Source organism: Oncorhynchus clarkii, chromosome 17 (genome assembly GCF_045791955.1).
Source record: "Oncorhynchus clarkii lewisi isolate Uvic-CL-2024 chromosome 17, UVic_Ocla_1.0, whole genome shotgun sequence".
NCBI classification, from domain to species: Eukaryota; Metazoa; Chordata; class Actinopteri; order Salmoniformes; family Salmonidae; genus Oncorhynchus; species Oncorhynchus clarkii.
The window spans coordinates 56,813,856-56,836,662 of NC_092163.1; the positions used below are offsets into that span (position 1 = coordinate 56,813,856).

Genomic DNA, 22,807 nt, shown 5'->3' on the forward strand with positions numbered 1-22,807 from the left:
AATGTTCAACTGTATCAAAAGCCTTGTAAAAGTCTACACATAAAATAGAGCTATCTTCCATAGTGTGCTCATTGTAGTCTATCAAGTCCAATACTAGTCAAATATTATTACATATATGTCTGCCCTTCATAAAACCAGACTGGGTTTCATCAATGGGTTCAGTCTTTCTGCAAAGATGGATGCAAGTAGCTTTCCATCATTGTTCATTAATGTGATTGGTCTCCAATTTTCTAAAATCAGAGAATCTTTGTTTGGTTGGGGTATTACAGAAATTAGGCCCAGTGTCATAGAAACAGGCAGGACCCCTAAATCAATTGCCTCCTTAAAAACATTAAATTCAATAATATCCTCCTGAAAATATTTTTAGAATTCACTGATAATGCCATCATTCCCTAGAGATTTCTCTCTTTTAACTTGCTGATACATTTTTTTTATTTCATTAATAGAATTTTAGTCTTCATCTATGAATTTTGCACAGTCTTTGACAGAGTCTAGAAAGGCAGATATGTCACAAGTAGGGCAGGCATTACTGGTTACCATTGAATTCTGAAACATATTTTGAAATATCTTTGGGGTTTTCGTTTTCTTTGCCATCTATATTGAGCTTATGAATAGATGTAAATTCAGAATTTTTTCTTTCTAAATTGTAAAAGTATTTTGTATTTTCACCTTCCTCCAACCATCTCCTTCTTGATCTTACAAATTCCCCTTTTGCTCTCTCTTCATACATTCGGTCAAATTTCTAGTTGTAAAGAGAAAAACTGACCCTTTCCCTCTTCATCAAGGTCCTCCATAAAGATTAGAGAAAGTATTTCCTTAACAAGTTTATCTTCCCTCAATCTTTTAAGTTCAGCAATTTCTTTACCTCTCTTCATGGCTGTTTGTCTTATTTCATACTTCATTAATTCCCAATATTTCCAATAAGACTTAAATAGTTGGGCTTTCCTCCAATTGTCTTGTATAATATCTTTGGCATCCATCTTGAAATTATCATCTTCCAACAGTCTACTATTGAGTTTACAATAACTCCAATTCGGTATAACATCAGATCCAATAATATTTAAAGGTAAGAATATAACTTTATGATCAGTAAGAATTGATGGTTCAATTGATACCTTGACTACAGAATTATCTAATGAATTAGAAATCAACCAGAAGTAAATTGTTGACTGTCTGGACATGTCCTTGTTACTCCAAGTGAATTCCTTTTTATCAGGATATTTACATCTCCAAATATCTACTAATCCAAGACATAGATTATTAAACTCAGAATGAACTATGCTGGATCTTTTAGGAGGGGGATATCTGTCAATCATCACATTAGATACAGAATTAAAATCTCCACCTAAGATAATTTTGATATCCTGAAATACACCTATAACTCTATTAATTTCTTCAAATTCTTGAAAAAATATCCTGTTGTTTTGTTTGTTGTTGGATGCATAAATATTCCCTAATAAAAACATTTCACTGTTGAAATTTACTGTTGAAATTAACCAATGTCCAGAGTGGTGAGTCTTACTACTGATGATCTTCCCTTTAAATGCACCTCTTAAAACTGCTACACCTGCAGGGTGGTTGTTGCCATATGATAACCAGATATCGTTACCCCATTGATTTTTCCAAAAAGATAGATTGGAAGAACAAGCATGAGTCTCTTGTAAAAAGTAAAAGTCTGCATTAAACTGTTTGCAATACAGGAAAATAGCCGTACGCTTGATTAAATTACGAATAGCCCTGACATTAATTGAACAAAGAGATAAAGACAAACTTCAAACAACAACCTTGTTATGCTAATATAAGCTTTTCCTAGGGATATGTAACTCGAGGATTTCCATCCCATTACTAACCTCTCCCCTCAAAAATTGGTCATAAAGTTACCAAAGTATTCTTACTCCCACAAGGGGGAGACATTGTGTAGACTTTACAATAAGCAGTTATTCACCTATAGTTAGTGTTTAGTTTACCAGTTCTCAGGTCAGCTTTTTCTCATTCAAGTGTTTATGTACATTTTTATAATAAAAGGCTGCTTTTCATCTGGTAATAATTTTTTGGGCCTGACAGTTCTGTCCGAGTTAGACTCTGGCATTCACTCAAATGTTCTGATTTGTCCGAATTTCTTTCCCATTGATGATCACTCTTGCGCCGATAAAAAAAATGCAGTTTACCCTGCCTTTCGAGCTGCAGCCACCATCGGCCACAGTTTCTCTCTTGTCACTTTGTCTGCTGAGGTCAGATCCTCCGTGAACCTCAATTTTTGCTTGATGAGGAATTCACAATTCTTCGCTCGCCTCCAAAGAAGATCCCGTGTAGATCTGTTGGTGAACCGGATGATGGTTGTCCTCGGTCTCTTGTCTCGATCCTTAAGTCTTCCCAAATGATGGACGATGTCTACATGTTCCTGAAGTTTGGCTTTTGATTCGGAAATGACAGCTCCACAGATGTCAACAACTCTGCATTTGATGTCCTCATCCGTCTGCTCTGGAATTCCATGGAGCCTCAGGTTCCACCTGCGATGGTATGTCTCCGCCTCCTTCACCCTTTGCTCAGTTCAGCCACCTTCTTTTCATTTTCCTGGCAGATAACTTCCACTTTCTTCATGTCACTTTTGAGGGTTTTCACTTCTCCAAAGATAAAGTCAACAGATGGCCTCAATTTTAATCGTTATCTCCCTAAACATGACCTTTCGTCTATGTTTGCTGTCAAAAGCATTACAATATTGTTTTGCATGTCAAGAAGTGACAGACCCTCTTGGCCTCTCATGTTTTCCCCCTGGGGCTTGACTGGAGTGCCTGGGTTGTAAGGTAAAGGCCTGAGCTGGGGACTGGAGGGGCGCAAGTTGTGAGCATTGTTGTCCGTGCTCACCACATTTTCATCACCCATTGCAGTATTTCCCCCCAGTTACATTCTGAAGAGGAGTACCCAAAATCATACTATCTTTTGTGGTTAGTTGTCCATCTGACGATCTCTCCATTTCTTTCATTTTGGTTCTGGTCGTGGCAGTTTCCATGTACGTTCGACAAGCTCGTTTTTGAGCTAGCTAAACTTATCAGGCTATCTAGTATCCTCGCAAACTTAGTTTTAATGGTGAATAACTTGCAGAAAGTAATAAAGTAATAAGTAATAAATTACTTTGCTAAATAAACTAAACCATATTCATACGGGGTTTAATGACCGTAGAAAGAATCCAATGGTCATAATTGGGTAAGGAAATCCAATAATTCATTCAGCTACCAAAACAAATGATCTGCACTGACCGCCATCTTTTGCGCGCCCTCGGCTGAAATAGTTCTAAATTAGTTGTTTATTCAGGCGAAGGGTACTGCCATGGGATCCCCTATGGCTCATAACTATGCTAATGTGTATGTGGGTTACATCGAGAAACAGTCAATTCTCAATCCTCTCGAAAATGTTTCTTGCCTACCATTATTATTTGGAAACGTTACATTGATGATATTTATTTTCTATGGAGGGGTGATGCAAAACAGCTCAAGGCATTCCATGCTTTTCTTAACTCTTGTTCTGAGCACCTGAGATTTACTATGCAAGCACGAATTAAAAGTACGAATCTCAGAGTATCGTAGCATTAGGTGCAAAAACTTGACGTACCCAGATGCGGCCCACTTTTTGGGAGCGAACCACTCGATTTCGTCCCTAAGTTATATCGGCATCGAACACTTCACCCTCCCTAGGAAAGGGGGTGACCTCGACAATTTATGGTTAAAATGAGAGGCTGTCTGGATCTTTCATTTAAAGACCCTTTCTGCCTTCGGTCTCAACGTAGACCTTGGTCTGAAGTCATTTTTGTGATTTTGCTATTCATTGAAAATGTTTGTAGGACTATGTAGCCAAATTATATCTATGATCCTGTGCTATCCATTTATGTTTCTTATATGTTCTATTTACATCTGTAAATTAACAAATGATATCAAGCCACACACAGACATGATTACAGACACCTGTGTGTGTCCTTTGACACTATATAAACTAGTGACCCGCAGTGTTAGTCTTTATACCCTGATGAAGACAGCTTGTCTGTCGAAACGTTGGTAATTCAATTATTGCATCTGAGCGCGGCTCACTTTTCACGGATTTACTAAATACCGTCATATAGGCCACTAAACTACTCACTCAATGGATTGCATTTCCCCTCGTACACGATCTTGTGGCTGTCTCGTGAGATGGATGTGATTTTGATGCGCAGGCAGTCCTCCGATTGACTTATGTGAAAGCCGGCCCTGTCTTGAGTCTATATTGCGTTCATAGAGGAAAATGAGGACTCGCAAGTGTAAGTCTTTACGAACATTGTTAGCACATAAAATGCAAGTGTCTTTATTGGCTGTATTCCTCTGAGCATGCCACCCAAAACACATCCCTGATTTTAGCTCGATGTCTGGAATTCAATCAGCTCAGTTTGAATTACGGCCGCATCCAGCAAGGGTATCGTTTTCTCAGCAAGGGATGAGAATTCTCCACCTGGGCGGACTGAGAGAAGCATGTACAAACGCAATGATATCCTTGGGCATGCTGCAGTCTTCAAATCTGGTGAAGTTGTTCCTCAACTGCTTGATGAATCCCTCCATGCTACGACCTGGTCCCTCGTTTCTTCAGTGTGCTGAAGTGTAGTAGCCTTCCTGATCACAAGTACAAATCGAACAACTCAAGTTTCCTAAGAATGGCCTTAAATTGTTCCACCATGTCCACGACTGTTTAACATTTTTCTTGTAACTGGAGATTTAACGCGTGGCAATGTCAGTAAAAAAAACGGCAACATTTTCATTGCAAATAAGATGCACTGGCTTGGCATGGGGAATAAATGGTAAGGTGAACACATGGCTCTGTACATTCTTCCTTGAAACTATGACTTTCATTATCCACATTTTCTTTTTGATACTTTTGAGTAAAATGTTCTCTGGTTATCAAGCCTATTGTTCTGAACGAATGTTGACTTAAAAAAAGGTAGTGTAGCCCAGTGGCAAGCTGTCGTTCAGGGCAGGTGGGGCATTAATGTCACAAAAGTTTGCAAACAATGTAACAAATATATATTAAGTTAATAAAGCTGAGTACAAACATGGTATATTTTGATTGCTTAAGGCAGCTTCAAAATGCAGGTGTTTCAGCCTAGCTCAGTGCTTTCTGTGGTGGGGCAAGCCAGCAGAAAATACACAACATTGCGCCATGATTGGCTCAGTGTTCTGCCACTCATGAAGACACTACGTCACCACCAAGTCTAAGGATAGAGCTCTAAAATTCTAGTCCCTTGTACTGCCATAGAGTTGCATTAGAAGTGCCCATCGAGAAGAATCAAGGTCAATGGCCACACATGTCAAATCAAGTTATATCTACAGTAGATAGTCTTAGCTAGTAGTCATCATGAATCAAGTCGACAATCTACTGCCAAATCCTTATATGAAGAGAAATAATGAGAAAATGTAGATAAAATGTATCGGTGCTCGTCGGCCATTGGACATCGAATATTCAACAATGAGTGGTTTGGAAGGAATCGATGGCTAACTGCAAGCATTGCAAAGCAATCATTAGCCTGCTATTCAGTGGCGTGGCTGTGTGGTCCCAAATCTAAGATTAAGGGTCTATTTTCCTAGTTTTTAAAGTTCTGAACATTAAACATTGGCCATGCTGTCAATGAAGCATGATTTGTGCTGTGCTCAAAACAACTCAGAACTGCAAAATTTTACTTTGGTGAGTTCAAGACAATTGGGAAAACTGAGCTACAACTGGGAAAATAGGTTTAACTTTCATCCAACTTGGAATTGGGAACTTGGGCCTCTTTCTAGTGCTAGGACTTGAAAATCACTTATGTCATCATGATTCACCCCTCCCCCGAGTTTCCAGTTGTCTTGAAAGCACCATAAATCCAGACTTTAATAACAAAATTTGCCCATCAATGCCCGCTGCGCCACCTTCCTGTTCAAGTGAGCACAGCACAACAAGGTGAGTCCAAATATGTCTTGTATGCTGCTACATAAGTGATGTAATATGCCAGGGAGATATGTATAATGTAGCTAATAAAATAATACTAAGTATGTTGTGTTGTATGCTCTTAGTAGCCCATGTGCCTGCTCCACCCTAATAATTTGGTATATTTTCACCTCTTAATTTAGCCTACTGTTCTGACTTGGTGGTGCACACGTAGCCTATAACCTGTTTTTGAAAAATGTAGTCATCGAATATTGTGAGAGTTTTCATTGTCTGCTTATATTCCCTCTTTATTTATCCTACAGTTCTGACTTGGTGTACAGGGAGAACACTGTAAGAACGGCCTATGTTCTGAAATCTGTCGCTGTACATTTCAGAAGTGCTGAACAAAGTTATATTGAGTACGTCCTTCCTAGCTCGCTCATTAATGTCTTAATCGAAATTACAGATGGCCTCTTATCCAATTGTCGTCCCCTTATGCCATAGTTTGTACATCTCAATTGTCAGTAGAAATCACATTTGTTTAATTAAACAAGTTGGCCATATCAGCGTTTTTTTTTTTTTTTTAAGTCAGTAAATGAGGCTGAATGAACTGTTTCGCTGCCAGACAAGGCTCAGTTGATAGCCAGGTGTAGCAGTGGTAAAGTGCAATTAATGTATTGTTTAGTGTTGTGACCTTTTTTTTTTTTGGGCCCCACCAATATTTACAGGCTAAAATCGCCACTATTGTAGGCTACAGTAGACCTGTTTTCCCCCACCAATCAACAGAGAAATATACATAAATAATAATTTAATTGATACATGGTGATTTTTATGAGTGTAATCAGATATTAAACATTTTGGTCAATTTGTAGTGTAGGCCAATTAATTGTGCTAATTATGTTCTGGCTGACTGACTATTAGCTCAGAAAAATTTGGCCCAAGGCGAAACCTAATTAATGAACCCTAAAGTATAGTCTGAGCCATTGTAGTACAGTGGCTTGCGAAAGTATTCACCCCCTTGGCATTTTTCCTATTTTGTTGCCTTACAACTTGGAATTAAAGTAGATTTTTTTTAAAACAACATTTTATATCATTTGATTTACACAACATGCCTACCACTTTGAAGATACAAAATATGTTTTTATTGGGAAACAAACAAGAAATAAGACAAAAACAGAACTTGAGAGTGCATAACTATTCACTAAGTCAATACTTTGTAGAGCCACATTTTACAGCTGCAAGTCTCTTGGGGTAGTTTATTTGATTAATTCGACCATTTAAAAAAAAAAAAAGCACACATAAAACTTGAAAAAGCCACACATGCACATTAATAAAATCATTGAGGATAACACACAAAGTCTGGGACTTATTTCCATTGTGGTCCTCTTGAGACAAGATGGCTAGACAAGATCGAACACAGTATGGCAGTGAAATAATAAAACAAAAACAGAAGAACATCGATCGTCATTCCCGTTACATTATAGGGGTTCTTCATATGGGCACAGAAGACATCAAACATATTTTAACTTTATTTTTTAAAGCTGCCCAGAGAGGACGTTGTTTTTATGGGCAGAGGCAACTCATTCCATTCTGAGGCTCCAGTATACAAGAAAGTACCTTTCCCAGCGTTACTCCTATACCTGTATAAGCACACATCAGCAACACCTGATCTGGTGCTGTGATTGTGTGCATCCCTAACACGAGGAAAGTAATCACTTAGATATCTGGGCGCAGGTCCATAAATACTCCTGTAATCCAAACCTAGTCTAATCTGGGACATCCTAGCCTCAACAGGCAGCCAGTTTAGTTCCTGAAAGCAGCTCCAGCCTATGTGAGTACGTGGACTCACCTTCAATACTAGCCCAGAATAAGCTGATCAGGGTATCTGGAGCTTCCCCTTCATAAGTTTAGATAAGCCCCCAAACCAGAAAGTACTAGCATAGTCAAAATGGCATTGAATGAGGGCTGTAGCTAGCACTTTCATGGAGTCCTTATCAAGCAGCTTGGACTTTCTAGCCAAAAATGTAGTCCTGGCATTAACCTTCCCTAGCACCTTATTGGCCATGCTCACATCTCCCATGCTTCCATCAAGGATACGTTCCAAGTAGCGAACAGAGATTTTAGTAGTCAGCACCTCACCCCCTAACTCCACTCTTTCAGATGACCTACACAATTTAGGTCTGGGTCTAAAAATAATTGCTTCAGTTTTCCCGAAGTGCAGAGAGTTTATTATCTCTAAGCCATTTGCTAATGTTAGTAAGCTCTGTGCTAAGTATGCTCTCCAACATAGTTTTACTTTTATGTGACACCAAAAGTGTAGTCATCCGCATAAAGAAAAAGACGGCAAGAACAAGCATCTTTCATATCATTAATATACTATAAAAACAGCAGAGGCCCAAGCACGCTCCCCTGCGGAACGCCACAACTCATTGGTTTTGCCTGAGACAGTGAACCATTAATCTCTACTACTTGCTCCCTTCCTGATTAATAGGACTTTACCCAGCCTAGAGGGATACTGCTTAACCCCCAGTGCTAGTTTGGAGATTAGGAGACAGTGGTTAACTGTATCAAAAGCCTTCTGTAGGTCAAGCAGTACCATTCCACACAGATTTCCCTCATCAATCGCTTTCCTGAAGAAGTCAGTCAAGTAAAACAGGCATGAATCAATGTAGTGTTTTTCTAAAACCCAACTAAAAATCATACATTAGACCCTGTTTGATAACTTATTCATACATTTGCTCATGTACAATTCTCTCCAGGATCTTTGATGTTACACCGAGGATAGATACAGGTCTATAATTCCCAGGGTCAGACTTTATCCCCTTCTTATACAGGGGTATAACTTTAGCTTGTTTCATGTCCCTGGGAAAGGTGCCTTGTTCAAGAGAGATTAACGATATGCGTAAACCAAGGGCCAATTTGCTAAGCAGAATCTATAAGAAACCTTGCAGGAATATTATCCAGGCCTGTGGCTTTGAAGCATTTAAGCTCTGCCAACATACTTACTATTTTGGCTGTTGCTACCTTTGCAAAAGAAAGAGTTTGGCTGAACCCTTAACTCTACATAATAGTTCTTGACTTGGTTGCTTCCATACAAACCAGAACTGGTGGGCAGCTTGCTAACCAGCTTTATGGCAACAGAAGTAAACAAAGAGTTGAATTCATTGGCAACCTCTGCTTTTTCATATACCATCTCCCCCTTGATGTTCAGTCCAATACTGTTTAGTTTAGTTTTTGGTAGTAGTACTACAGCCTAGTTCCTTAAATGATTTCCAAAGCTTTTTAGGGTCATTTTTGTTCTCAATTATTTTCTCAGCAAAGTAACCCCTCTTAGCTTCATCCATCCTACTCTGTGCTTCATTTATGTGATGTTTATATAGGACAAAATCATGCTGATCTTGAGAGTTCTTAATTTTTTTTAAAGGCCTTATTCCTTGCTTGGACAGATTCTAGAATCGCATGCAAATATGTCTCTATAAGCTTGGCACATCTAGACACAGGGATTTTTGCCGTTGCCCATTCTTCAAGGCATTCTTCAAATTTGTGGGCAGAAAAATCATGTGTGAGTAAGGAGGCCTACAAACCTGACTCAGTTACACCAGCTCTGTCATGAGGAATGGGCGAAAATTCACCCAACTTATTGTGGGAAGCTTGTGGAAGGCTACCTGAAACGTTTGACGTTTGAGTGTAAGTAAACTTCTGCCAGGAGAACGCTACCTGCCCGAATGCGTAGTGCCAACTAAAGTTTGGTGGAGGAATAATGGTCTGGGCCTGTTTTCATGGTTTGGACTAAGCCCCTTAGTTCCAGTGAAGGGAAATCTTAACGCTACGGCATATGACTAGAAACTAGAATTCTAGAATATTCTGTGCTTTCAAGTACACTAACGCTTATAAGAAATCCCGCTACACCCTCCAACGAACCATCAAACAGGCAAAGTGTCAATACAGGACTAAGATCAAATCCTACTACACCGGCTCTGATGCACGTCAGATGTGGCAGGGCTTGCAAACTATCACGGATTACAACGGGAAACGTAAGCCTACCACACCAGCTAAATGCATTCTACGCTCGCTTTGAGGCAAGCAACGCTGAACCATGCGTGAGAGCACCAGCTTTTCCAGGCGACTGTGTGATCACTCTCCATAGCCAACGTAAGACCTTTAAACAGGTTATCATTTACAGACAGATTATCAGGACGCATGCGCTGGCCAGCTGACAAGTGTATTCACAGATGTTCAACCTCTGCCTGACCCAGTCTGTAATACCTACCTGTTTCAAGGAGACCACCATAGTCCCTATGCCCAAGAATGCCAAGGTAACCTGTCTAATTGACTATCGCCCTGTAACACTCACATCTAGAGCCACGAAATGCTTTGAAAGGCTGGTCATGGCTCACAACATCATCTCAGACACCTTAGAGCCACTCCAATTTGCTTACTGCCCAACAGATGCACAGATGCAATCTCTATTGCACTCCACACTGCCCTTTCCCACCTGGACAAAAGGAACACCGATGTGAGAATGCTGTTCATTGACTACAGCTCAGCGTTCAACACCATAGTGCCCTTGAAGCTCATCACTAAGCGAAGGTCCCTGGGACTGAACACCTCCCTTTGAAACTGGACCCTGGACTTCCAGACGGGCCGCACACTGGTGGTGAGGATAGACAACGACAAATCCGCCATGCTGACCCTCAACACGGGGGCCATTCAGGTGTGCATGCTTAGTCCCCTCCTGTACTCCCTGTTCACCCACGACTGCATGGCCGCGCACAACTCCAACGCCATCCATTAAGTTCAGATGACACAACAGTGATAGGCCTGATACAATAAAATCTAAATGTATTGTTCACATACACGTTTAGCAGATGTTATTGCAGGTGTAGCGAAATGATTGTAACTACGATGACTACTGACTATGATGAGAGAGCCTATAGGGAGGTGGTCAGAGACCTGGCAGTGTAGTGCCAGGACAACAACCTCTTCCCTCAATGTCAGTAAGACAAAGGAGCTGATCTTGGACTACAGGAAACGGAGGGCTGAGCACAGGGCTGCTGCAACTTCGACAGTGCTGTTAGTGGAGAGTAGAGAGCTTCAAGTTCCTCGGTGTCCACATCACTAAGGATCTATCATTGTCGAAACACACCAACACTGTCATGAATAAGGCACAACAACACCTTTTCCCCTACAGGAGGCTGAAAAGCTTTGGCATGGGTCCTCAGATCCTCAATATTCTACAGTTGCACCATTTTAGAGCAATCTTTTTTGGGCCTTCCTTTGAGACACCTGGTATAAAGGTCCTGGTTGGCAGGAAGCTTGGCCCCAGTGATATAATGGGCCGCACGCACTACCCTCTGTAGTGGCTTGCGGCCGGAGTCAGAGCAGTTGCCATAAGCAGGCAGTGATGCAACCAATCAGGATGCTCTTGATGGTGCAGCAGTATAACCTTTTGAGGACCCTAAATCAAAACAATTTAGTGAATACCTGTAGCCCGGAGCCATGTATTTAGAACTCTATAAGCATATGGCTCTGCTGTAGCCCACATATGCCTGTTGACTCTATAATAATTGTGGAGTAGTCCTACTCTCAAAATTGGTTTCCTAGATGATTTCAGCTGATCCATAGTTGAAGTGTAGAAAGACGATACAACTGTTTTGCCCAAATAATACTTTCAGCCGAAAAATAAATAACATGATAAGAAAACTAAGTCAGAAACATCTCACTCAAACTGGGGCAAAGAATATCTCCTGGACGAATCTATCCCCGATTCATGGATTTAATCTATTTATCTAGACCGGATATAGGGTTGTAATAAGCCCCGCCTCTTCCTTTCTGGACAAGAATCGTTGGCCAACATGGCTCCGATTGTGAGTACTCACGGTGAAATATGTTGTATAGCTAACTATAATATGTTTTTATTGTCTGTCGTTTATTGTACTTGATGTGCACGTAATAAATCCATATTGGACTGTGTTTCCGTGAGGCCAAATAAGTAAAGGAGTACCAATAAATGGCTTTGTTTACCAGTTGGGCCTGCACCCAATGAACCACGTTGTAGCAATTTAGTTTATGCGTTACCTAGCTATTCGTCAACTGTATCTTAAACGTGAACCATCGGCACACCAGCTGGCAATGCACTAGATAGAAGTTGTCGTGCCAAATAAAATCCGATTAATGGCACTTTTAAAATGAATACAAATAACCTTGGGCCCGGTTTCCCAAAAGCGTCAGTCAGCATGTGTCGGTTCGAATTTGGTTAGGCGAACCAGACGTGTGTGCTCGCATACTTAATTTAAGATCTGAGAATTTCGCTTGAAAAACGAGAAAGTACCGGCAATAGTACCATGTCCATATTGGGTACCGTAGTCAGTAATACACGTCCTCGAAATAGTCTGAATTAATCTAAGGGTGCGTTCGTGTAGTCACTCTGGCGATCTACTCCGATTTCAGAGCGCACTCGTCTGAGTGCCTGAGCGCAAAATAACTGTTTAATTTACGAACGTGCAACACCCGTTGAATATGACCGGTGTCAGTAAATGTAGAATTAAAACGTGATTAAATTGTTGCCAGCGGTACAATTGGTCACCAAAGCTGTAGATAACGTAAACAGCCAAACCAGCTCTGCTAGGGCTGGTAAAATAGTCAGTGAGGTGTTCTCTCATTTGTGACTGAAAGTAACTAGCCAACTTTATCCAGCTAACTTGGGTACTTGACTGGCCAAATTTTGGCTGTGCACGACCACATGAAAAACGTTTTATTTAATTAGGCAAGTCAGTTAAGAACGAGTTCTTATTTACAAAGGCGGCCAAACCGGACGAGGCTGAGCCAATTGTGCACCGCTCTATGGGACTCCAGATTATGTCCTTTTGTGATACAGCCCGGGATCGAACCAGGGTCTGTAATGACACCTCTAGCACTGAGATGCAGTGCTAGAGTGCTACCGCTGCGCCACTTGGGAGTAGAACTTGCGGGAACACCAAAATGAACAGAAACGTTACAAAATATCATAATATATGCACAAACTGATGGGAATAATGCGTGGGCGCCTTTAAGTACATCGCTAGAACCATTGAGCTCAACGGTTCCAACGATATACTTAAGCGTTTGGGAAACCGGGTCCTGGCCAGTTTGATAACACACACCAAGTTAACTAGTTTTAAAAACAGATTATCCATTATATTATTGTCAAATGGCTGATAAAACAATGGAAATAAATGTTTTCAAAAATAGAAGGCAGTAAGGAGGCAAGATCAAGAGGGACCATTCTAGCCCATGAGAGGGCAGGTAGATGTGTACAGGCATGTAAAGTGTTTTTTTTACCTAAAAGTTTCCAGAATGTCACCTGGCCTAATTATATCAGTACATTCATAAAAACCTATGCATCACAAAACTTCTATTAGATCAAATAAGACCCATGTGGCTCAGTTTGGAGAGCATGGCGCTTGCAACACCAGGGGGTGGTTTTGATTTCCACAGGGCACCAGCACAACAAAAATGATCCGCTCACTACTGTTAATTAAGTCTGCTAAATTACAAATTGTAAGATTTATTTTTATAGTTGACCAAATTCAAAATTCTGTCTCATTGACTTCCATACAAAAACTCCTAGCTTGGTGAGCGGGAAAAACCGACACCTGCTGGAGAATGATTTTGAGCCCAGTTATCCCTCTCGCTTCGCCTCTTCCTGTTTTTAACAACCAAGCACCAAAGACAGTACAATATGCAGATTGGCAGAAATTGCTTCTGTAAATAAGAATTTGTTCTTAACTGACTTGCCTAGTTAAATAAAGATAAAATAAATGTTAAACACTGCTAGCACGTTAGATACTTAAACAAAACCGCCAGTGGTGTATTCATCATGCCAACTCTGTTAAATGTTTTGCACCAGAAAATATTTACTCCAAACGGAAATCGTTATGCAACAAAAACAAGTTTATATTGGACAAATTCGGGTAGGTTCCGTTTGGTTCTTAAATGGTAATCGACTTCCTTTGCATGACGAAATGTATTTATCAAGCCATTTGGAATAATGTTAGCCCCTCTGCAATGTCTTGACAGAAGAAGCAGGTCATCAAAAAGACCAAAACAGGTGGCAAGAAGAAGAAGCAGATCCTGAAGTTCACCCTGGACTGCACTCACCCAGTGGAGGATGGCATCATGGATGCTGCCAACTTTGTAAGTAGCCAATGTTAGAGAAAATAACATGCAATATCCTAGGGCTGGGAATTGCCACGAAGTTCACAATATGATATTATTGCGTTTCTCACTATTCTATATGTCTTGCGATTCGATACTATTAGTGCGAGTGACGTTCCAAACATATTGCTCACTGTTGCAAAGAGATGAAAATGATTTTTGATCAGTCATGGAAATAAGTTCTGTAAACATGTTGGCTCCCTATTTTAAAAAGATGAAGAACAAGCCTTGAGATGAAAAATACCAGTGTTTTGTCACAGGCACAGCCGACTAGCACTAGCTAATGCTACCTACCCATGTGTTGGTCCCATGTTTCATGAGCATTATTCAACAGCAGTCAAGGTTGTTCTGGCTCTGAGGCCTATAATGCGCTAATGTATTAAGTGGACAATACGGAATGTTTTTTAATTTAAAGGCTAATCAACACTGATTTTACGGGGGTGTGAGTTCACTGATGCTCTCTATTGGCCTATATGTCCATTCAGAACGTTTCCTAAATTAGCCTATCTCTTTAATATGAATCAAACACTCCTGTCATGATGTCATCTTGTGAAAGGCCTATTTTCAGTAGCTTAGACTACATTATTTCTCTCATTATGGCCTCTTCTCTTTGAAGAACCACCCCCGAATGGTTATGTCGGTGACAGTATTCATTGGCCTGGCCAATTACTGTGACCTCAAATTCCAAGACTGGCACAGCCCTAATTGTAATGTTATTTTTGGTGTTGATGAGTTACTCCGGTGATGGGAGGATAAACTGCATTAAGTAATTAGCCTAGGCACAGAGGCCTGCTAGCCAGCTGCACAGATGGGACACATTTGCAATGTGGTATTTAGCTATGGGACACAGATGGGACACAATTCACTGGTATGTAGCTATGTTTTTATCTATTTGTAGTGCTTTAGCCACTGAATTCTAGTAGTTTTTACTTGAAAGAATAAAACGTCAATCACAAAATGTGCCACTTGCACAATACAGCTAATTCCGCACAGCACCGCATCTCGCCTGGGTTGTAGCCTCAGCGAACGGCGTGGGGCACTAGCATTCGTCATGGATGTGGGGGTTGTAAAACATGAATTTGGACCAATCCCCGACAACCCATATATCAAACTTTAGCTACTAAGCTCTACTTTGTAACTTTCTGTTTGTTTTGTCTCTGATAACATTTGAATGACAGTAGTGATGAAAAACTTTACTTTATATTTCTGTCAAAATATGTCCGATGACTGAAACACCCTCAGGACTTTCCCACACTTCTTGGAAATACAATGTTGCATCGGTCTTACTGTGGTATGTTTGGGAATACTCATTGCAAATATGAAAACAGATTTGGCAAGTTTCACAAATTGGGCAGTCCCACAGATCTGAATGTTCTTAGCAAGGCACCTGCTTTACATTTGGGCTCATATCGTGTCAATATCATAAAGCACAGTATTGGGATTGTTAGACATGGGTAACAACTGCCACAATAATGTTTTCAAATTAGTTATCTATTTTGACAAGCATATTATTGCCATTTAGTGGGGAGAAAAATATATTTTGGGGGGTAGAATCCATTGTTGCGTCAACCTAACGCCATAATAATATCTCCATGAATTGATTGTATTTATTTTTTCACTACAATATCCTATTAAATGTCTTTATTACTAGAGAAGGGCCCTATTATTTCGATGTAAACATTGCATGGCACAAATGATTCATAATCCAGATACTCCTGGTTTATCCACGTTATGCTGACACTGGCCTGTCTTCAATGTAGTAACGCGACAACTGTAATGGGTAGTGGGGTATGATATTTTGCAGTTGGTGTGTTATAAGGCAGACAATTAGGATTCAGATTAGGGGTTTTTGAGGTTGGTTTCGGTTGGATTATAAACAAATAATCACGTTTTTTGGTTTCAATTATTTTTGTGGGTTGACTGCTGTAATAACACTGAATAAATGTCCGATGGTGGTGACTGCCCATTACTGGTTCACTTACTAACCATCATTTATTTACTTTACTTTAATAAAATATTTGTTTTATGTTATGACGTATCAGTACTTTGGACTAACAGATTGTTTGTTGGTCAGCTCGGGCCCAGGTTATTACAGTTGTGAAACGTGAATGCCATTTGTGGCTAGCATTAATGCAAGGTGACTCGGTACATCTGGGCTTTATTTAATGGGGGTCAGGGTTCAAATTATACATTGACTATTGGCTAGCCCCAAAGTGTTCTGGGGGTGCCCGACGTATCCTGATAGTTGCAATGACACTTGTACTTGTCTTCTCTTACTTGCACTGATTTTGCTGTTAGCTGCTTTGAGGAACTTTTAGTTAGGTACAACAACCACATATAGTCATACTAACTAAAGTTAAATGTGTTAACTAAATTCCTCTGAATTAGAGCGTCTACTAAATGTTTAACATGTAAATTATATTGACAGAATATTTGCAGCAGTATGTAGCAGTCATTACAGCTAGTATCCATATTTGGGAGAAAGACTGTCCTAAAATACACCTTTGGTCTTGTTGGTTAGGAGCAATTCCTGCAGGAGCGCATCAAGGTCAACGGTAAAGCTGGGAACCTGGGTGGTGGTGTGGTGTCCATTGAGAGGAGCAAGAGCAAAATCGCTGTGAATTCTGAAGTGCCCTTCTCCAAAAGGTATGTTTAAATATAGATTTGATTCATCTTTTGAAATGCCCTGCTTGCAATGTGATGTGCCGAGCAACATCGCTTGCCATTTTATGTTGTTGTCTGATGGAGGGACTTGGTTTGTCTCCACAGTTATGCATGTATGGGTTATTGCATTTTCACTTGTTCAATTAGGAAGTTGGAGCTGTCTTTTGCTTTATGTGATATTTTCCATGTTGCTTCCTGTTATGGGGTCATGGCACTGTTTTGTAATCGATGTTAGGCCTTTATTGGTTTTATTGTTTTGCCTGATGGACAGTCTGGAGCAAATCCATGTATAATGAATTATTTGAAGTGCTTTTAAAGTGATTAGCGTTTGAAATAAGGTCTGCGGCTCATAAAATACTAACATTAGGCGGACTGAGATGTACATGAATAGAAGAAGTTAAGAGACATGGATAGAACGCATGTTATTTTTGGACTTCTGTCAGTTTTATTTCCACAAGTGGAGATGCTGTGATCTGATCAATGTATCCAGCTGTGAACATGATTTTTGTCAGTTCTATTAAAAAAATGTTTCCATGGCACCATGTATCCTCAGACATTCATTGATTCTTAAGCACCGTCTGAAGCTATATTTAACCCTATATGGCATGAAATTATAGAACACTAGCAACTCCCCCACCCCACCTCGTAAATAATTGGAAGGTATAATTTATAATCATGGATTTATTTTATATTGTGCTTTTCATAACAAGAACAATCTCAAAGTTGCTTTAAAAACAAAATTGGGGATCTGGCAGTTCTATCGCATCCCCCGATGACAGGCAGTTTGGAAAGGTACAGTTGAAGGGGGGGGGGGGGGTCTCACATTGATGTTTCAATTGTGACGAGAGAGTCCTGATTTGTTATGGGGGTGCAAATTGTTTAGAAAATTGCAGATAGAAAAGTTAAACATTGAATCAACTCCATGTTCTACATGTCATTTTGTCCTAATTGCACTTTCTGATAAGTTCTCAAAAATATAAATCTAACAAATATACAGTACACCTTTGTCACAATGTAATTTTCAATGAGTTTTACATTGCTGACACTGCTGGTCTTTCCTCTCCTTTCTCACAGGTATTTGAAATATCTGACCAAGAAGTACCTGAAGAAGAACAACCTGAGGGACTGGCTGCGTGTGGTGGCCAACACCAAGGAGAGTTACGAACTGCGCTACTTCCAGATCAACCAGGATGAGGAGGAGGAGGAGGACGAAGATTAAATCCATGCCACTGTCTTTTGTCAATAAAATTTTAAAGGAACGAAAGCTTCTCACATGGTTTTATTTGCTGATTTGAGACTAAACCTGCACGTTTGAAAAAGTGTACCTACTCTGGTTAGACTTGAAAACCCATATTCTTTATCATGCAAAAATATTTGTGCTCTGTGTTTACATGGAGTTGTCTGGGGAAATATTGCAAGCAATAAATGTGTTTGTTATCAACAGCTTTCTACTTTGACAACACTCAACCTTGAAACTGACAGTTGATTGCATTCAGATTTAGTTGTGTGTTAAGTTTGTACATAAAAATAATGATTCCATTTATCAATTAATGCTTCAAATAGTAGTGTGTGTGGGCTGAAATGACTTCTTGAATCTGCTTTTAGATAAATGGCGGGCTCTAAAAATGACGCTTCCTTCATTTTATGTGGTCCAACCATAGAGTGTATGGGCAAAGATGGTTTAAATTGAGTTATCTAGAAACTCCAAAAACTCGGTTTCTTTCGCTGATCACGCCTGGTGACGCTGGCTAGGCACATGCGCAGAAACACGTCATTTGGTCTAATGGTCGTTTCGCAACGAATTGCGCATGTGCAGCCCGTCAGTCACTCCGAAGAAAATGAAAACGTATCAGTCTATTTTATTTAACCAGGCAAGTCAGTTAAGAACCAATTCTTATTTGCAATGACGGCCTAGCAAAAGGCTTCATGTGGGGAAGGGGGATTAAATAAAAATCTAGGACAAAACACATCACGGCGAGAGACACCAAAACACTACATAAAACATGGTACAAACATTATTGGGCAAAGACCACAGCACAAAGGGCAAAGAAGGTAGAGACAATACATCACGTGAATCAGCCACAATTTTCAATAAGAGTGTCCATGATTAAGTCTTTGAATGAAGAGATGGAGAGAACTCCAGTTTGATTGGGGTTTTTTTGCAGCTCGTTCCAGTCGCTAGCTGCAGCGAACTGGAAAGAGAAGCGACCCAGGTATGTGTGTGCTTTGGGACCAGAATGTGACTGGCAGAAAGGGTGAAGGATGAGGGCTGCAGTAGGTATCTCAGGAAGGTGAGAGAGGCCTAAGAGGGTTTTATAAATAAGCATCAACCAGTGGGTCTTGTGACGTGTATACATAGAAGACCACTTTACAGAGGAGTATAGAGTGCAGTGATGTGTCCTATAAGGAGCATTGGTGGCAAATCTGATGGGCGAATGGTAAAGAACATCTAGCTGCACCCTTACCTGCCTATCTATACATGACGTATCCATAATCTATTAAGGGTAGGATGGTCATCTGAATAAGGGTTAGTTTGGCAGCTGGGGTGAAAGAGGAGCGATTACGATAGAGGAAACCAAGTCTAGATTTAACGTTAGCCTGCAGCTTTAATATGTGCTGAGAGAAGGACAGTGTACCGTCTAGCCATACTCCCAAGTACTTGTATGAAGTGACTACCTCAAGCTCTTAAAAACCCTCAGAGGTGGTAATCACACCGGAGAAGAGGGGCATTCTTCTCACCAAACCGCATGACCTTTGTTTTGGAGGTGTTCAGAACAAGGTTAAAGGCAGAGAAAGCTTGTTAGACTAAGAAAGCTTTGTTGTAGAGAGTTTAACACAAAATCCTGGGAGGGGCTAACTGAGTATAATACTATCTGCATATAAGAGAGCGCTTCCTACTTTCACGAGGTAATATCATGTTCAGGCACTTATAACATTGTCTTGAATCAATGTGACTTTTAGATTTCAAGAACATGAACTAAGGAAGAATGTGTCGCTTCTCTCATTGACTTCTCAAACCCCGGTCTGTTCTGCCGACCGCTTCACAAGCTTTCCCGGAAGTATCGCGATGTTGGACCTATGGGTTTAGAAACTCTGGTCTGATCACACGAGCGTCTTGTTCCCGCGGTGGTAACCTTGACAACTATTCAAGCTAGCGACTGCACAGGCAGCACACTTGCCAATAAACTGGATTTCTTGTCAGTGAAAGGAAGTTTGTTGAATGCATGCCTTTGCTAAATACTTTCTAAAACCTAAAGGAAATGGACTACTATAGTTGAAATTGCAATTCAACCAAATCTACTGTAGGCTACAATGTCACGAACGAATGCCCTCTCTCTAATGTAGGCTAGCTGATTATTTACTTTGTAATATTCGCACTTCGGCAAGCGTAGCCCATCAATCAAGATACAATATAGCCAAAATTACCGCTACCTAAAATCGATATAATTATCGTTAAACGACGTAATTTTGGCGGTTATTCAAACCCAGTTTGACTTAGATCGATTGTCTTACTGGATACATGATTACGTTGCATTGAATCAATTTGAAACGACATGCAAAGTGGGGACTCGCGAGGGGATTGAATCCCCCCACTGTAACCTCAATTTCTTTGGACTTGCTTGGGGAAATGGGCAAAGCGACAGGCTGGTGGTGCACACAGTGGCATTGCTACTTGCAGCACTGCTCACGACTAGTAAAAGTAGTAACTAGGAGAGCATGCCTAACTAGTTGTGGTGAAAATTATGGGATGGATTGTCATGGCAACAGACCAGACGTCACAATTTGGGCATGTGTTCCATTTTTGTCTTTCTTATTTTCAGACTGGAGGACTTAGATAGTGAAGAGTGGAAAAGGAAACAGATTTTTCCCAACAAAAAGAAGGAAGCCATCTTTCTTGAAAATAAATTGTATTTACACAAGTATCATACAATTATTTTCCGGGAGGCACGAAGAGGTGAACAGTGGCAATTTCAGGGTTAACTTTCAGAGAGGTTTTTTTTGTATGCGATAAAGATGCCTGGGTCGTTAAGCAATGAAGACGAGGGACAAGACGACATGGATTTTGAAGACGAGATACCAGGTGAGGGAATGAAGTAAGGGGAGGGGGAGTTTCTGCCCTGAATATATTTTGCGCTGCTATACGCCTAGTTGAATGTGGGGGAAAGGGCTTGCCCTACGTTCTAGGAGAAAAGAGGAGGGGTGGGGTGCAGTAAGCGTTCCAATTTATTATTTTAGTACTACCCGTTTTCCTCGGGCACAGGTTTGCAGGGGTCGCCAATGTGTCATCTTCAAATGATGATATGATATGGCCGAATGAAAAGCCGCCATCTGTGGTAGCCTACTGAAATGACCCGGTCCGAGAAAAGAACAGCCGCAGGCATCAGTGCGTTCGTGTGAGAAAAAAAAATGAAAACCTCCGATGCCACCGAACTCCATTTTACTTTGACTGCGATCAGCATAGATAGCCTACTTGATTTTTGTTATTAGATTTAGGCACATGCACAATTTTGTTGGTTCACGGTTTTATGCTCTTACCATATCAGAAGTTGCACCGATCGATCACATGCTGTGACAGCTGAATAAAATGTATTCGTTATCTATAAATTAATGTCAATAAACGTCCCATCTCACCCAGGTGCTACTGCCCCGTTATCCCAAATTGTGCAGCTGTGTCCCAATTGTTTTGAGGCTCTTGTCCAAAGTCAGCAGTGGCCGCAGAGGTGCTGGGCTGTGACTATGAAAACACGTGTAACAGGAAAACAATAGTTTAGAGCAGGGGTCCCCAATTACATTCAGCCATGGGCAGATTTTTCCTTGAGTGGATGGTCAGGGGACCAGAATATAGTTATAAATAATTTGTACACTGCTAATTGACCGCAATAATCCCAAACAGTGCAGAAAGAAAGTATTCATACCCCATGATTTATTCCACATTTTGTTTTTAAGGCCTGAATTCAAATGTGGATTAAACCCATCTACACTAACCCATCTACACACAATGACAAAGTGAAAACATGTTTTTATAAATGCTTGCTAATTTATTGAAAATTAAATACAGAAATATCTAATTTACATAAGTATTCACACCACTGAGTTAACACTTAGAAGCTCCTTTTGCAGCGATTACAGTTGTGAGTCTTTCTGGGTAAGTCTCTGAGCTTTCCATACCTGGATTGTTTGCCCATTATTCTTTTCAGAATTCTTCAAGCGCTGTTAAATTGGTTGTTGATCATTGCTAGACAACCATTTTCAGGTCTTGCCATAGATTTTCAAGTAGATTTATGTCAAAACTGGAACTCGGCCACTCAAGATTATTCATGTCTTCTTGGTGTGCAACTCCAGTGTAGATTTGGCCTTCTGTTTTAGGTTATTGTTCTGCTGAAAGGTGAAATCATCTTCCAGTGTCCAGGGGAAAGCAGACTGAACCAGGTTTTCCTCTAGAATTTTGCCTGTGCCTAGCTCAATTCAGTACACTTTTTTCAATTCTGAAAAACTCCACGGACCTTAACGATTACAAGCATACCCATAACATGATGCAGCCACCACTATGCTTCAACATATGGAGAGTGTTGCTTGGGAATGTGTTATATTGAATTTGCCCCAGTTCATATTCAGGACAAAAAGTTAAATGCTTTGCCACATTGTTTTGCAGTATTACTTTAGTGCCTTGTTGTGAACAGGATGCATGTTTTGGAATATTTTTTATTCTGTACAGGCTTGCTTCTTTTCACTCTTGTCAAATAGGTTAGTATTGTAGAGAAACTATAATGTTGTTGATCCATCCTCAGGTTTCTCCTATCACAGCCATTATATTCTAACTGTTTTAACTTCACCATTGGCCTCATGGTGAAATCCCTGAGCGGTTTCTTTCCTCTCCGGCAACTGAGTTAAGAAGGGAGCCTGTATCTTTCTAATGACTTTGATGTGTAACCTTTATTTAACTAGGCAAGTCAGTTAAGAACAAATTCTTATTTACAATGACGGCCTATACCCGCCAAAGCCGGATGACGCTTAGCCAATTGTGCAC

The 22,807-nt window shown here is 40.4% G+C and overlaps 2 protein-coding genes across 2 annotated transcripts in view; both read left to right on the forward strand.

The window, feature by feature from the left end:
* Positions 1-11,757: 11,757 nt before the first annotated feature.
* On the forward strand, positions 11,758-18,043 carry LOC139369851 (large ribosomal subunit protein eL22-like). Its single transcript, XM_071109131.1, has 4 exons — positions 11,758-11,786; positions 13,981-14,094; positions 16,637-16,761; positions 17,854-18,043. Exons 1-4 carry the CDS (start codon positions 11,775-11,777, stop codon positions 17,996-17,998), a joined length of 396 nt encoding a protein of 131 aa, XP_070965232.1. The 5' UTR covers positions 11,758-11,774; the 3' UTR covers positions 17,999-18,043.
* A 2,488-nt stretch (positions 18,044-20,531) lies between these two features.
* Positions 20,532-22,807, forward strand: part of LOC139371161 (chromodomain-helicase-DNA-binding protein 5-like) — a 47,273-nt gene continuing 44,997 nt past the window's right edge. The window contains exon 1 of the mRNA XM_071111287.1: positions 20,532-20,860. Within this exon, the coding sequence (XP_070967388.1) occupies positions 20,794-20,860 (67 nt within the window). The 5' untranslated portion in view covers positions 20,532-20,793. The remainder of the gene's footprint in view (positions 20,861-22,807) is intronic.